Raw genomic sequence first — 16,607 nt, forward strand, 5'->3', positions numbered from 1 at the left:
TTGTATCCCAAGAGGTTTGTACTTCCTGTATCTCCTTAATACTTTAGCAGTAGAGTGGGCAAGGTCTCTTTTTGTAAGATTTCTAAAAATTATTTTTCTCAGTATTATTGTTTCTATTTGAGTTTACTCATACATAATTTTGTTCTAATTAATGTCTTCTGGTTCATAATTTAGCAAACGTGGATTTTGAGGCTTTTCATTTCCTTACAGGAAAAGGGGTTCATCTACTTTTATTTAACAAATGTGATAGAAAATCAGTCTGTTTTCAGAGAAATTATTCAGAACATTGCAAATAAGTGAAAAGTAGCTGAAATACATGCGTAAATTTAACCTCAGTTTGCATAGCTGCATGTTCTATACTATCAGGAGTCTATTTTTCTTAATGCTAACAAGATTTACCAGTGTCCTTTTTTTTGTGAGGATTATGGTAAAAGAAAAATGAAAAATCAGTATGAAAGTCTATTCAACCACTGAAACAGGATTACTGTTTTATTTTGCCAGCTTTTAAAATGACCTTCAAAATTAAATTCCCTTAAAATCTCCATATTTTTGGCTATTCTTTTTTAAGCAAGTAATCTCTACCATCTACCATTACAACATTTGAGCTGTGTGGTTCTTTAAGGCATTTAATTTGGAAATTCTGCAAATACTAAAAATGCTCACTTTCTCATAAAGCTTCCTCTGTGTAGTGTTGAGAATGATTTTTTTATTTTTATGTCGTTCTGTTCTGTTAACTCTCTGACCAGGGAAAAAGTGGTATGCTAAACTGTTCTGGAACCATCAAGGGATATGAAATGATCATGTCCTGCGAGTGGTAACACGATATATACTAATCCAAATTGAAATTTATTAGGATGTCGTGAATGCAGAAGGGCAAGCTCTCCCAGGAATGTGCAAACCATTCATTGACACACTGCAAAGTTGAAATGGATCAGATGTAATGACAGATGCAATGTTGTGTATAGCCATCTTAATAGATTATCACAGATAGGCATAACGTAGGTATAATAGGTATGACATTCTTTTCATCATTTAAGTCTTATGTATAGTTCTTTGCAAAAATGAGCCAAGTAGATTTAATCCTATTAATAAAGGACAAATAGGCTCACAGTCTTGAAATAAGGTTTTAATTTAAGAAGTGGTTCTTAGAAGTAGTTCTGTTTACCTGTTTACCAACACCATCTTTGTATTGGGACTGTCAGTAATGTCTTGTAACTTTATAACCACCTGGATATTTTTATTCCTGCTGCGCATTTTAGAACAGGTGCAGGAGAATGATCTTAGAAATATTCTGCCTGGCCAATAGCAGAAGAGCTTCTAGCTTCACTCATGGAATTGCTGCTTTTGATAATTATATTATATAAAATATATATATATGTATAGAATAGGCTGTTATAGAGGGTTTTCTTAAATTGCAATACCAGCACTTAGAGAAATCTCGGTGGCTGGAAAATTTCATGAGTTTGCTAAACAACAGTTGTTGAACAGCAACATGTGTAACATGTGCCTAGTGTTTCTCTTTCCTTGGTGATTTTTTTTTTTTAGAATCATCTGTTCACAGTATACATACTGGCTATTTGCAGTAGATAATTTTTCCATATCAGCAGTACTTTATAATCTTGGAGTTACATTTGCTGCTGTGGGCTCCACTGACATTGTATGCAATGTAATAGGAATTGTTTTGTTATCTCAAGAAGAAGTTCAGGATTTGATACAACAGCTAAATTTTGCCAGAGAGGTACCTAATAAGGTATGTAAACTTCACTGCAGTAGTCAAATACTTTGCATTTGTTAAGCAAGGATACTTTAAATGATTACTCATTTAGAGTTCAAATAATTTCCTTTTGTGATAAAGAAATCAGGCTAATGAAGTAAAGTATGTATAAAATGGGGGTATATCTGTGCAGTGCAAACAGTTGAAGAGAAAAGGATACATGGGTAAACCAGTGGCTTGTGCTATAAATAGAAAATATGTTTTCATTAACTAAGCCCCAAAAGCTGTGCATCTTCTGACCAAGTGTGATGCATGTGCATCATGTTATGTTCAAACAGTTCTGGCAGACACTAATTCTAGAGCTTCACTTTTTGTGCTTACCCATTACAGAAAATCACTAAAGTGAGTGGGTAATAAAAATTTATAAAGAATAGTCTTTTCAACAGATGAATAACAAAGTCAGGGATAAAGGGGTAAGCTTTTGTTTTATTTCTGGTTTAGATTGTAAGATTCTGTTTTATTTCTTGCAAGGTACAGGCTGTGGAGAAGTTCCCTTAAACAGCTTTTATGGAACTCATGCAAGCACATTAGGATCTCTCTCAGAGACAATAAAGTTTCTTCTAACTTGCCAAGAAAAGCTAGGTGTTATTTTTCAACAGCAGTTATTTTCGAATCAAATAGACAGTTTGTAGGCCAGAAACTGAATTATAATTGAAATAATTGATTCTATAAATTACTGAAATGGCAATGGATATGGTTTTCTTTTGTATATAATATTGCTTCTTCCATAGTATTATGGGGAGCTGATGAAAACAGCGTCCATTTTCCACAAACCAGACATTGCTGTGTTTTTATTAGGATTGAAAAATTTCTTATTCTAGTACTAGATTATATTATGGCAAGGCTGATAGTCTTGATAAATTTAAGAGTATGATTCTCTGAACATGTACTGTATATGGCATTACCTTACAGTCTTCTGAAATAAACAGCTTCAGTTAACGCACAGCAGTTTAAAAAAAAAATAACCTCAGTTTGGCCAAATCAGGTACCAGTCCAAACAAAGCAATCGAAGTACATTAATCACTCACAGGTTAACTTTTCTCCTTACCATTTCCCAATCCATGTGGATACTAAAAGTAATGTTTAACAGTGATGTTGAGCAAAAAGTTACACAGTAATTGAGTTATATCTCTGTGTATGGGAGACAAAAGCAAAATATTGGCCAAAAGCTGTTCAGGAAAGAATGCTTCAAAATAGAAATTACTTTCAGTCAGCATTTGGCCCCGGTTGTTTCATTCATTTCTGCCTCTTCTCAGGTCCAGTGTAGTCTCATCCCACGGATCTGCTCTTGCCAAGGAGTTTAACATGTAAATGATCTTATTGAACGCTTTGGATAATGTTTGTGTTGGTGCTGCAGCAAAAGTAGAAATGAGGAGACAGCTGAGAGCAAAATGGACAGATTTACAGACTTGTCTGCAGCAAAGGACCATAAACGCACTGCCTTGTTCTCTTGCTGTGCTTCAGCTTTACAAGGCACCAAGTTTATCATTCTTTGGGGCTCTTCAGTGTGTCTGATCAAGAAATAAAAGAGTGAGAGGAGCAAAGCTATGTGCAGAAAGCTATGTGCAGTTACTCTGTAGCTGTGCCTAGGGGCTTTAATTTAAGAAATTAAAATCCATCACTACAATGGTTTTGGATAGTAGGAAGAATTTAGGTAAGTGAGCTATGCTTACCTGAACTGCTGGTCAAATCACTGAATGTAAGAGAGTTTCTGCAGTGAAAGCTGTTGTCTCTAACCACTGTGGTTGGGATCTGGGTCTCTCTTGGCATCCAAAAGATGCAAAGACTTCCTTCCCCAGATTGTCCACAAAAAACTGTGCTGAAATAGTCACTGAAATAGTAATTTAAAATGCCTTCACCCCAAATCTTAATGTTCTAGATTTTCTTCTCCAAATACTGGGTCCACCTCAGTCATCAGATGTGGGAAACTTACCCATGATCGTGAAAGAAATATTTCTCTTTCAATTAAAACAATGTACTTCATTGTACTTCATCTAAAGGTTATTAATTCAATTTTTTTTTCTGCTTGTACTTCTTACTGCATCTCTGTACTGCCAATGCGAGTTGCTGAAATAGCAAGCATCATTGATAAACTGATGAAAGTATCTGCTTAAAGTTCATGTTTTAATGATACTGATACAATAGTACAGTGATCTCTTGAATTGGATTTCTCTTCAGAAAATCCTGGAACTGAGACTGTTGAGATGATTTTGGATCATTTTAAGGAGGAAAAAACCCTAACTGCTCTCAGTTTCATAATACAGGAGTCTGTTTTAACTTGTCTGATATGTTATGAAGAGCATAATTGGTTTTAAAAAGACATATATGTTAAAAAATAAAAAATACAAGAATGCCATATCTGAATAACGTGAAGTTTCCATAACAGGGTGCCTCAGACTGCAATGCAGCTGCTGCTGCATTGGCTTCATGCTTGCCTAGATTAATTCCATTTAATGCAGAAAAGTACACAATCAAAAATCAAGGTGTGACATTCCAAAAATCAGATTTCTAATCAGGTTAGGATTTGAATGTGATTAAGTAGATGGAAGGGTTGTTTCAGCATATCTATACCCAGAACGTGGGAGGTTGCAGCTGCCCCTGAGAGCCCTAGAAATGTTACATTTACTCCTTGTATCCAAGACTTCCAGAGCAAGAAGTTCACGTGGAAGAAATCGTGCTCCCATCATCCTCTCTTAACAGGCATCTGTTCGACACACAGCTTTGTGTTTGCCCCGCGGGGCCGTGTACGTGCTGTGCTGCCCGGGTCCAGCCAGCAGGCGCAGAACGCTCTGCTTCCGAGCGCTACCGAGTAACTCGGTGTCACTGCTCGTGCCTCCGCTTCCTGGTCTCCTAAAGCCCTTTTTACTGAAACGTTGTTAGTCGTGTCATGGCTTTTTAAAAACTCTTCGAGATCTGCTGCTCTCCAAAGTGAACTGCTTTTGGAATTCCCTTGTCACTTTCTTCCTATGGCTAGTGTATGTTTGATGCAAATCACTGTACAAAGTGTGCCAGGACTCAAGTGGCAGCAGTGATCAGCTGGTTTAGTTACAGCACAATCCCTTCCTCTTTTCCTCTGGGACAACTTTCAGTGGATAGGGTTGAGTACAGTGACCTTCTCTTCGATGCTTGTGGTTGTTAGAGACATGCAGAGAGGAAGAGGATGTAAAGGAGGAGACACCCTTCTGCCTGATTTACGTCACCACTGCAGGAAGCATCAAGAAGTACATGGCAGGCGTGCTGCCTTGTTTTACTTTGAAAAATTGGCCCTTACCTACCTTACAGAGTGGGAAATTATTTTTAAGAAAACTCTAATTCGAATATAAGGATTTTGTGAAATCTCTTACATTTGCAGAACCTGCTTCATGTCTGTTTCTAAGTATCAAAGGCAAGAAACTACTTAATGAAATATATACATTCCCTGACCTGCTTGGATTGTCTCTGTTGTTGAGGCAGCCCTTCTGCAACTGGAGTGTATGAGTCTCATCAGATCAGGACTTCAGATCACAGATTTCTTCCTCTTTTTCCTGTATATTTTTATTCCTGTTTGAGGCAGATCACTATTCATGTTGCAAAATTCCTCAATTTGCTTCCTGTTTATCTGATCTTTGTGTGTTACTGAGGGGGAAAAATTACCATCTACATTGCAGAATTCTAATTACAAAATTTCTGCTGTAGTCTTCAAACTGCATTCAGATAATTTCAAGTATGCACAAGTGGCTGAACACGGAGCCGTCTGAACTAGCAATCAGCTGGCATTTTTAGTTTTGAGCAACCAGCAAATTGAATTGGTAAAATTCATTCTGATGCCAGCAGGGGGGAGTGCTCTTGACTGCTGCTAGTTAAGAGTTTCATTGAAAGTGCAACATAATGGGAAGGGAGTTTAGAAATAAGCAGTCATGTAGCTCTCTTGATTAACAGGGCTGTTAGGTTGAGAGCTGCATTGTTCCAGTACTTCGTGGGGTGATGACAAGCAGGGCAGGGAGTGAAGCTCCGTGGTGAAGCTCCTTAGCCTTGCAAAAGGAGAAGGGAAGTGGGGGGAAAGTATTGCAGGTAAATTCAGCAGAGAAAAGATGCTGGTAGCCATATTTATCTGCTTTTCATGTAATTAAAACCTCACTCTCATAATTTTCTCCTCACTGTCAATGACCCTGAGAGTTCAGACATCTGGAATTCTGCAGAGCTGAGTCACAGACAGTGAATGCAATGTCTCCTTTTTGAATGCTGTTTATCTGAATTATTCAAATGAAAGATTTCAGAGGTTTAGAGTGATCAGATTTTCTTACTGGCAGTTGATGTTATAATAATGCTTGTTTGCAGATATGTTTCTTTAAAGACAGCTTAAAATAACTGTTAGTGCTATATCTAAATTTAAATAAAATCTAGGTGCTGCAAGTGTGTGTAAGAAATAGGCTAGCTTTTATCAAGTCTAGCTGTCTGGAATGTTTCTGTAAAATAACATAAGGAAATATTAGGTGTTAAACCTCCAGTTGGCCAAGCACCTCTCTCATCCATGATAAAGGATGATAATCTCAATTTATGATTGTGGGACTGGAAACTATGTCTGTTTTGCCTTTTTTTTTTTTTCTTTTAAATGCATTGCTTTTTAATGGAATACTATGTTACGTATGGTTAGGTCAAGTAAGATAAGTTCTTACAGCACTGTAGAATGAAGTCACGGTTGAACACATGGTACCATCTACACATTGTCTGCATTTTTGCTGATATGCTGGATTTGAATTTATAGTTTGTGAAAGAGGATGTTTCCAAATGGTATCACAATCACTTAGCCATAACATTTCATGGATTGTTGAAATTGTTGCCTTGATCCCATCTGATCCTCACTGGTACCTGAATAAGACTGAAATTACAGGAGGTTTCAAATGTGGTAGAATTCCTGGGACAGGCTTCAGACTGAGCTGGATGGCTCCAGTCAGCAGCAGGTGTCTGGAATCACTGAGCTTTGGCTTGGGACAGACCTAAGGGACCATGCTGTCTATTCTTCTGCAAGCCAGGATATGCTACAGATACAGTCTAGTCTACTACAAATTTCCTTACCCTCCAAAATCCAGAGAATGATAGGTAGGTCAGTGCCTGATGATTTTTAATACCTCAGACATTTTCCCAGTGAGACACATATTCAATGAAAAGATGAATGTCTGTTCCTAATTTTCAATTTAGGCATTTAATTTTTCTTTCTGTTCTATAGTATTTTGTATGTGTCTTTGGTCTTGTTTTTGCGATATTTTTCCAGGTTATAATGCTAATTTTAAACTCCTACCCTGTGTTGTTAATGTTTGGAGACTCTTTTGCCTGGAAAACTACCTGGAGGTTTTGCAGTTTATTCTGTCATTGTCCAAGTCAGGACTAAATACATAGAAATTACCTGTAACAAGCACAAGTTTTGATTTGACAAAGGACTAGTGATTAATTATCTGAGTAAAATTTATACTTATGTCATCTGGGCTATATTTCTTTGTTACAACAGTGTTACATAAAGCAATGTATTGTACAAAAGATGTATTAAAGTTAGATTATGGTAACTTGTCAAAGAAGGATATTGCGTGGTGCTGATGGATTCGTGATGATGTTCTGTACTGCTCACCTAATATTTTTTAATACCTTGTTTTGCTGTCTATCTGGATATATGTACTTTCTGAGTGTCACCTTTTATGGTCTTGAAACCACATTTGGTATATCTCCAAGTTCTCTGTCTTGAATGAATTTCTGAAGATAATATTAGCAGTTACACTGTTTGTCCAGGCAAGTTCCTTTGAGACACTCAAAGGTAAATTTCATCAGGGTCTGCTGACCTGAATATATTAAACTTACCAGATGTCTTGCAGCTATTTCTTTGTGGTTTGTGGATCATGCTGCTGTGATGCATTTGTCATCTTGTTTCTGAGAATTCTCAGTATCCATTTAAAAAGCCAGGGAGTCCCTTGCATACAAAGGAAAGTTTGACAAGTACCAAGTGAGCAATATCTGACTTGAATTGTAGACAACCTGAAACAGAGTCTTGGGAGGGGAATGTATTATCTGAACCATTGACCTTAATTTTGAAATAAAAGTAAGTCTTTAACCTGCCATAGGTGAAAGGAAAACTTAAAATACAGTCAATGCAAATACTCGTAAGCCTTGTTAAAAACTTCAGACAACATGCAGCTGGCACCATGTGTTCAACTATGAGTTCTTTCTGCAATGCTGTAATCACTTATCATAGTTGACCTGACCGTTCCTTGTAAAGGAAATAGATGTGTACTGCCCTATTCTGGTTGACCAAGCTGAGGCAGAAGGGACCAGAGAAAGCCCTCTTGAGCTCAAGTCCACCAGTTTGTTTAATAGACCCTCTTTCTGCATTTAATGGAGTGCATACAAGAAAACCGTAGGTGGAAAATTACTCTTGGCAAAACAGAAATTTTATTAGAAATACCTGCTTTCTGTTAAGTTTCTGCGGTTTTTGTTGGTCTTTTGAGAGGAAGGACAGCCTGTTTGTGCAGTTTGTCAGTGGAAGCACTTTATTGCAAAGTTAGATTTTTAATTTTTTTCTAAAACAAATCTCCAATTTGTTTTTCCTCACGCTTTGCTTGAAGAAGTAAGCAATAGTTTGTCTGGCTGACTTGTGCACACTGTCAAGTTCAGATTCTGCCTTCTCATGCTCAGTCCTTGCGTGGGGTTTGCTGGGGCACTGCCTCAGCTGCTGCCTTTGAGGTGGTGCTGCCAGGCTATGCTGTGCCCATTGGGCTATGGTCAGCCTTGGGCTGCACACTCTGGCACCTGAAAGCTCTGCTTTCCTCCCCGCTGAGCTTCGGGGCTGCTCCTCTGGCAGGGGAAATTAGGAAAAGGAAACCGATGTGGTGTGGGAGTGTAGCAAGTTAGGCGTCAGCCTGTGGTTAGGACTGCACTGACCCAGGCTTTGCAGTGTACTCAGTGAAGACAGTGCAAGCAGAACTTGGCTTTTGTGGGTTTTACAGTTCTCTCTGTTTCCTGAGTTACTTTGTAGTATTTTTTCCATAATTAGCGAGATATTAGTTGAGAGTAGTGATTTGGTCTCTTGCTAGGAAAGTCTCAGAATTTGTACTTCTATGTTTTAAAGTGAATCGAGCATATAAGCAGCCAATGCATTTCTTGGGTTACTGTGTGCTCACTGATGAGCAGGTATATCTGCCTTCTTTCCTGTTCAGTTTTAAAATAAATGCTTTAATGATTACATGCTTTTTCAAAACAGGAAATGGGAGGGCCCTTTCTCCACTGTTTTACACACTGGACTGGCACTCTGAAATGTGTACCTCTGTGATGGTAGAATAGATGATGGCTAAAGGAGTTTAAATAATGTTTGTACATTGAGACATTGTCCTCAGGAGCCTTTTGCAAGGTGTTGTTTTGGGTTTCTTGGATGATCTTTCTGTCTGTTTTTTTCTGATTCCCCCCCCAGTATCTACTTTTGGGTGGGCAAAGTACAGTGATTCTGGAAGTAGAAAAGGGAAACAGATTTCCAAGTATGTAAGTGTTTTCCAGATCCCATGGCAGCCCACCAGTCTTTACTCCTATTACTAATTTAGCATGAAACATGACATCTCATATTCTGCACTTGCTTTTCTGCTTTTGAATGGTTTTGTGGGTGGGTTATTATTGTTATTATTATTTTATTATTTTTGCAAGGTTGGACCCAGAGTCTTAGCCAGGATACAACTGCACTTCTAAGTGTAAAGGATTAAAGGCTGATCTACCAAGTTGGAAATGGTTTCTTGTTTATCAAAACTAATTGCATTGTTTCTTTTACCTTATTCATTTTTACTTTTCTATCTAAAAGTTGTAATTGTAAATAAATGTGATAAAACAGTACGTGTGTATTACTGTACTGATTATCCTTAATTTTTGTTTCTTTTCCCTGAAGCTCTCTTCTCAGTTTTGAGGTTGGAAGGGTTAAATTTTGGGAGGGAGCACTCCCACTGATTAAGCCTTATGAATGTCTAATTTTTAAATTAATAGGAGCAATAGAACAAAAAAGTCTACCTGGAAACTTCATTCATGTTAATTCTTTTTTAAGAAGTAAATTTGGTTCTTAATTGTGTAATTAGGAAAAGTGGATATATTGGAAAAAGTGCAGAATAATGTTTCTAAGTGATCACATATGTTAGTTTTTCATTCTGTTCTATACTGTTGCTTTTTGCAGTCCTGGACACAGATAATTGCAGTGTAATTCATTAAGAAATAAGGTTTCAAATGAAGAAAGGGTGGGGAAAGGATATTTTCTTGTACTGTAAGCTGCTGTTAAAGATAGGGACTTTCTTTTGCCTTGGGAGATGGTGTTCTGTTCCTTGAGCAGTTCCTTCACCATTGTTTTAATGCAAAGAAGTAATGGCACTGTTAAGAATAATCAGTTTTATCTGTACCTCTGAGTCTGAAGTCATCATGTACCACTGGAAGGCAATAGAAAAGCTGTGCTGTGTGTAACTTTAGCATCGTTTGGCAGAATGACTGTATTATTGTCTTTGTACTATGCAGATTTTAAAGAGGATATGTTCTTGGCTGATAGTTGAGTTGCTGGCTAGAAGAAACAGTTGACTGTTTGTCGTCCTTAACTCCAGTCTTCAATTTGCCTGGTTTTGCTAGTTCTTCTAAATCAGTCGTCAACAACAACAGTCTTTCCCTAACTTAATGTTAAGCAAATGCTTCTTGCACAGGCCTATTTATTCTAAAACTGCAGGAAATGTGCTTCCCAATTCAGTATTGTTGAAATTCAGCAACTGTGACACTGAGCACAGCATAGGACAGCCCTGCCCAGCAGTGTGGAGCGAGCATTTTAACCTAAAGGACCTGGGCACTGCCCTTGGGAGCAGGGCCAGGAGCTGTATAACAAAGAGAGAGACTGAGGATTTCTCATCCTCACATCTCAAATACAGGAAGGTGTATTCTCTACCATCTTTACATACATTGCTCTTTGGTTATTTCTTCTGGCTTTTGTCTCTCCCATTTTCATGGAACTACCAGGCCTTTCTTCTGACAGGTGGTCAAATAATGGGATCACCAGAATACTCCTGTGTTCACTTTGCTGTGCTTCTGTTGGAAACTACTGGGGAGCACTGCCTCATACCATGTTTGTACTGTGCTGTTGCAGCAAATTCAGATGTTTAACATTAGTGCTGATAAGCAGGTTAATGTCACTTTGTCAAGAGCTCAAGTAACCCCTAACAAAGCTTTCTCTCTTTCCCTCTGCAGGTGGTTAGTCGAGTGGCAGCTCAGCAAGGATTTGACTTGGATCTTGGATACAGGCTACTGGCAGTATGTGCAGCCAACAGGGACAAATTCACTCCAAAATCAGCTGGTAGGAAAAGCCTTGTTTTGATGTATTGTTGATTCTCAGATGATCATATTCTGTAAAAAATGCTACCTGCGACTGTCTTACATTCTGTAAAAAAACAAAACCAAAAGCAAACACATATATGGTGCTTATAGTTCTGTTGCTTTTAGTGTTTCAACAGCATGCTCCTCTGAGGGTAAATGACTTTGGAAATTTATATTTTCCCCAGCTAGTGCTGTTTGTTGTCCTGTTTGATCTCATGGATGAAATGCTGCTTCCAGAAGCACAGATGTTTAGTAATTTCATGGTGGGAATGAACATACTCAGACCCCTCTGTCTTGGTAAACTATTGATCTTCTGTCATATGTCAACCTCTAAATCTTTTCACATCTATTCTGCGCTCCCTGGTTTATCTATTGCAAAACTTGTACTCCTTGACTTCATATGCCTGTGCAAATAAGTACCATGGTTTCTTGTACATATGGTCCTTAGCATTAGAATTTTGGGCCAAGAAGAGGTAGTAATTCTATTGCTGTAGTATGAAGTAGCCATTTTTCCAGTATTTTACAGAAATAATCTGTTACAGGTCTCTGATCAAGTAGCAATATTTGATCATGATGTATTGCCATTGCTCCTTTACAGATGTAGAAAATGCACTTAAGGGTCTTCCTGCTTCTTACATGTTCGATTTAACTGGAGCATTTAATTCTGGTTCTCCTTTTCTTAGCTGATGAATGTCAACATAATGTGCACTGGCATGGAAAACAGGAAGATAATTGTTCCATTCCAGACTGAGCTTGGATAACTTTTCTGCTTAGTACTAAACTGGTATGCAGTCCCCATTTTGGAACATCAGAAAAGGTTACCTTCTTCCAAAACAGTGACTTTTAGCCAACTGTTAATATTTCTTTTCATGTTCCTTTTCTGTTTTTATCAGCCCCAAACTTCTTTACTCATGGCTACCTTTTGTCCTAAGTGTTCTAAGCAGTTCCTCATGAAAAAGTGGCTTTCACATCAAAGCATGTTCACTGGACTTGCTGTTTAATTTTTTTTGTATGGGAAGGGACCATTAATCTTACTAAATGTTGAATAAACTGTCTGATTTTCATCCAGGAAAACTGTGTGGAGGATAAAATGTTCCGCTGACCAAGCACAGTGTCTCTTTTTTCTGACTTCCTATTAAGTTTATCCATTAGTTAGCCATCACATTTCTTCTTGGTTGTTTGTTTTATTTAAAAAAAAACCAAAAACCAACCAAACAAAAAAAGCCAAACAAAAAAAAACTTAATCAAGGGAGGCTTTCCAGCTATGACAGCATTAAATTTTCTTCTAAAATATAACTATTCCCCCTCTTACTAATTCTTCCTGATGTGTCTCTCTCTCAGTGTGTTACTAGAGGTGAGATTGAGAGTCAGATGTTACAGTCCTTTTCCTTTAGGGCTCACTGAGGGAGTAGCCTTGAAAACTGCTGGTCAGTCATCATGGTCTAGAAAAGCCCAATGTCAGTGTTTGATTTCTACCAGTAATTACTTTTTGAGGAGGGGTGAAGGGGTTTTTTAAATCTTAGCACGCAGTACAGAGTTCAGTCTTTCCCTTTTGAATTGATAGAATACTGGGAGAGCTGGTAAATCATGTGCTCTTTTCTCAGTATATTCTAAAACCCTTCTCAGTCCTTTGCTTTGCTTCTTATTTCCCAGTTGTATATATAAGTTACTTATTTTCAGTGATCTAATATATTTGGTTTCACAACTCCTTTAGTTTTACTATGTGTACAGTTGTTTCACCAGGTCTTCCCAGTATTTCATCATGCCCATCTACATTGTCCTTTTTGTGCTCTTACTGTCCGTCTTAAATACTCATATTTTGGGGCATACCATAACATATTTTGTGAAATGTCACATATAGCCCCTACTCTAAGGATGTCACATTCACATATGAGCTCTGAGAGCTACATCACTGAATAGGCAGTTTGAAAGACTGGCAGACTGGGATTACAAATGTGAGGTCATTTCAGAACATACAGACTTTTTTAAAGGGTTATTTTCCACATCAGAGTGCATTAACTTTTGCTGATTTCTAATACAGCAGTGGTTCTGCTCCTTCATTAGGTTTGTAAGAATGTTGAGATTGTCCTTTGCTTTTCTTGTAGAGACTGTGCATCATTGAAAGGTGCCTTTTGTGATTTGCTTAAGTTGTTGTCAGGGATGCTTGCAGGTTGTTTTGAAAAATTCCTGTTTTCTTTTGCATCTAATGAAAGACACCTTCAACACTTCTTCCAGTCACATTCCTGCAGAAATCCCCTGATGTAGATATCAAATGGCATTAATTTTAATGAATAAGAATTTGTTTTTCCCTTCCTCCAGGCTTAAGGGGAATTTACAATGGTTTGCATTCATTCCTCCAAGTATGAATTTAATGCTGCCAATGGGATTGCTCTGGAAACATTTTTAATCCGTGTTGTTTAGTGTCTGACGCTCTTAAATGCTAGGAAAAATAAAGACTTTCTAATTAAAACATATGTGAGTAGGTGAACATTGGGGAAAATAACTGCACCAAATCCTTTCAAAGGCCATCCACTGTCAGTACCTCCTTACATCCTGGGACAAGGCTTGTTGACTTTCCTGCAGGCTGGGAGCCTGGAGTGGCCTGGCACTGGTGGCTGGCAGGCTTTGCAGCTCTGCTGTGTGAAGCAGGTGGACCCCTCCAGTGTCCCTCAGGTCTGCTGGTTTGCAGAGATGGCTGGTCCAGCATTGGCAGTCAATAGTCCTGCTCCTGTTCTCCAGCAATTCCCACCCTAAACTCTAAATTGTTCAGGGATCTCTCTGGCAGAAGAGCTTTTGCCGGTATGGCTCTTTGCTGTTGGACTGCTCCCTGAGCTGGGTCTCTGCAGGGCCCCAGGAGAGTCAGGGGCAGTGTGTGGGGATCTCACTTACCCCGATGGAAGTGGGCTGGAGCCTGAGGCCGGAGGGCAGAGCAGCCAGCTGCCAAATAGGCTCAACTCTATGGGAAAACCACCCCGTGGTTCTTGGAAACGGCCCCAGGATGTTTCATCCCAGCTGGTTGTGGTGGTGGCTCCCTGCTAGGCTGGAAAGGAGGTGCAGATGGCAAATCAGAGTCCGGGCAAGCACGGGGGCAAGCAGGGAGGAGTAGGAGGCTGCAACAGGACGGGGCAGCTTTTCAGGTGGGCGAGCCTCAGCTGGGGAAAGGCAGGGCACCAGACCAAGAGCTGTCAGTTCTTGGCTTCTGCCGTCCGGGATTGTTTGGTGTTGCCCAGACAGTGTTTGATGTGCTTTTTGGTGTTGTTTTACTAGGTCGTTGACATAGTTAACAATTAGCTAATACAAGTTGTTTTGGAGAATGCCTAGGGAGGAGGTTCATGCAGCATTAAAAGTATTAATAAGTTGCCATGTGTGTTTTTAAATAGAAACGACGATTTAATGGCTGTGCCTTTTGTCTCTGCTTTCTGGTGTTTGTACCTGAAATAATAGCTGCTGCCTTCTATTCTTTTAGCCCATGCTGCTGCAACAGGGGAGCTGCCTCAGCAGGAGGGCAAACACAGCATTTCCCACCCTGAAGACAAGTGACAAAGCCTTTAAAAATATATGTGTCTCTTTTGGTGACAGCTGCTCCCCAGACCTTCCACTGCAAATTCCTTTGCCTTGTTGTGACGCCTGTAGGGAATGGCCCAGCAGGTTGGCTGCCTGCTCATTTGCTTCCAGACTGCAGTAGCCGGAGTTGCTCTTAGTATGTGAGTGCATAGGTGTTTATGCATTCTGGCTTTTCTTCCTTAAACCTGAAGCCCTTCTCTCTGAATAGTATTTGCTTAGACTTTTTCTGAGCATATCTGATGCTTCTGTCCTTCCTGTAGAAGATGTTTAAATCATTTGGTACTCAAATAAAGACGAGTTCACTGATTAAAGTGTTTGTTAAAAAAAAAGGGGGGGAGGGAGATGAGAAAGAGAGGGATCGATTTTCTGTTCTGAAATATTTTTTTCAAGAAGATACTTTATCGAGCTACTGAACTTCATTGCTGTTGTAGCTACTTTTCTACTTTTGCTTTTGTCAGGAGGCCAAGCTGAGGCCAGACAAGGGGACGACAGGATGAGATCATACAGGGAGCTTTGTCAGAAAAGGACAGTGTTCAGTATCTCTGTAAAGAGAGAGAGAGGAAGGAAGAAGCCTGAGGGCAGAACTGTGCAGAAAAGGTACTTTAGCAGTCACTGAGCAGCTACAGCAAACAAATGCTGTGATAACTTGGACCAGCAGCTAAGTGTTGGCTGTTTGATAGCAGAAATGGCAACCCTTATTTGATATCATTTTGCTTTCAGTCCCTTAGGCTGTGCTTGGTGTGCTTCTGATTTTACTTTTCAAGAGCAGTATTACTTAATAATCTTGATTTTAGATGAAGTATGGACTAAAACTTAATAGTTTTGAGAATAGATTTGAGAACTCCATATTGTGGGATTTTTTATTTCTTTAGCTTCAGTCATTGTACTCAAACTGAGATATAATAGGGTTGTTTTTGTGAGTGGGATGAACAGCTGTAAATAAATTAGACCCTGGGTTAACAAAGGTATTTGCATTGAGAGTGCTGGCAAATGGAGGTTTTAAAACATTACTGGACAAGATACTGAGACCTAAGTATGTCCTGATCAGGATACGTTTTCAAAGTGATAGTAGAGATTGGACAAGGAATATTTTGGTGTATTATCAAATCAAACTTCCAGAAATTATGTAAAAGGAGGGAAGAAATGATGCCACAATGTAAATTAATAAACAGGTAGAAAGTGAAGATAACCTAGGATATGGGGGACCGTAGGGCTAGATTAACACTTTCACTAAGTTTCCAGTCATAATGCTTACATAATCTGTGGAGACAAGGCAAAGTGAGGTGGCTAAAAGGATTACAAGCATAGAATAGAAATTACTCCAGCCAAGGCTGATGGCATCCCTCCAGCTTGAAGGAACCAAATGATTGACAGGCCTGTGTTAGGAAAGAAACAGCATATAAATTGCCAGTCTCATGCCTCACACCAAAGATTTCCAGCAAGTAAGTCAAAATGGTCTTATATGACTGGAGAAGAAATACAATTGCTGTATCTGCAGTGAGGAAAGTGACTGATAAGAATAAGTAAGCAGCTTTACGAGAGCAGAGTAAAAGCTTGGGTTGTTTGTGAAATGAAAGCTAAGCAGAGTTAATAAATGTATATAAGTATTAACAAATGAACAACTCAGAACAAGAGGAGCTGTGGTGCTACAGTACAGTGTTGACACAAAAACACATTGCTGTAAATTGAATGAAACACTGAAATAAGTGGGGAATTAAGAATTATTAGGGCAGTTGCATTTAAAAAATATTTTCAGCTAGAATGACAGTGGAGAGGCATGGAGCAGAGTAAAGGAAATTGGAAAAGTGAAAGAACCTTTTGAAATATAAAATTCAGTGTAGGAAATTGTGTAATGTGGTTCTTAATGGAGCTGGAAGCTGGTTAAGAACCTTTTATCTGTGTCATCCTAAATTTCTACTACATT

At 38.8% G+C, this 16,607-nt stretch overlaps 1 protein-coding gene across 1 annotated transcript in view; it reads left to right on the forward strand.

Annotated features, from left to right (window-relative positions):
* The window catches only part of ZMIZ1 (zinc finger MIZ-type containing 1), a 153,132-nt gene that overhangs the window by 19,032 nt on the left and 117,493 nt on the right, over positions 1 to 16,607 (forward strand). Inside the window, exon 3 of the mRNA XM_062496898.1 lies at positions 10,994 to 11,099. Coding sequence (XP_062352882.1) covers positions 10,994 to 11,099 — 106 coding nt within the window. The remainder of the gene's footprint in view (positions 1 to 10,993; positions 11,100 to 16,607) is intronic.

This window comes from Cinclus cinclus, chromosome 7, assembly GCF_963662255.1.
Source record: "Cinclus cinclus chromosome 7, bCinCin1.1, whole genome shotgun sequence".
Taxonomy (NCBI): Eukaryota; Metazoa; Chordata; class Aves; order Passeriformes; family Cinclidae; genus Cinclus; species Cinclus cinclus.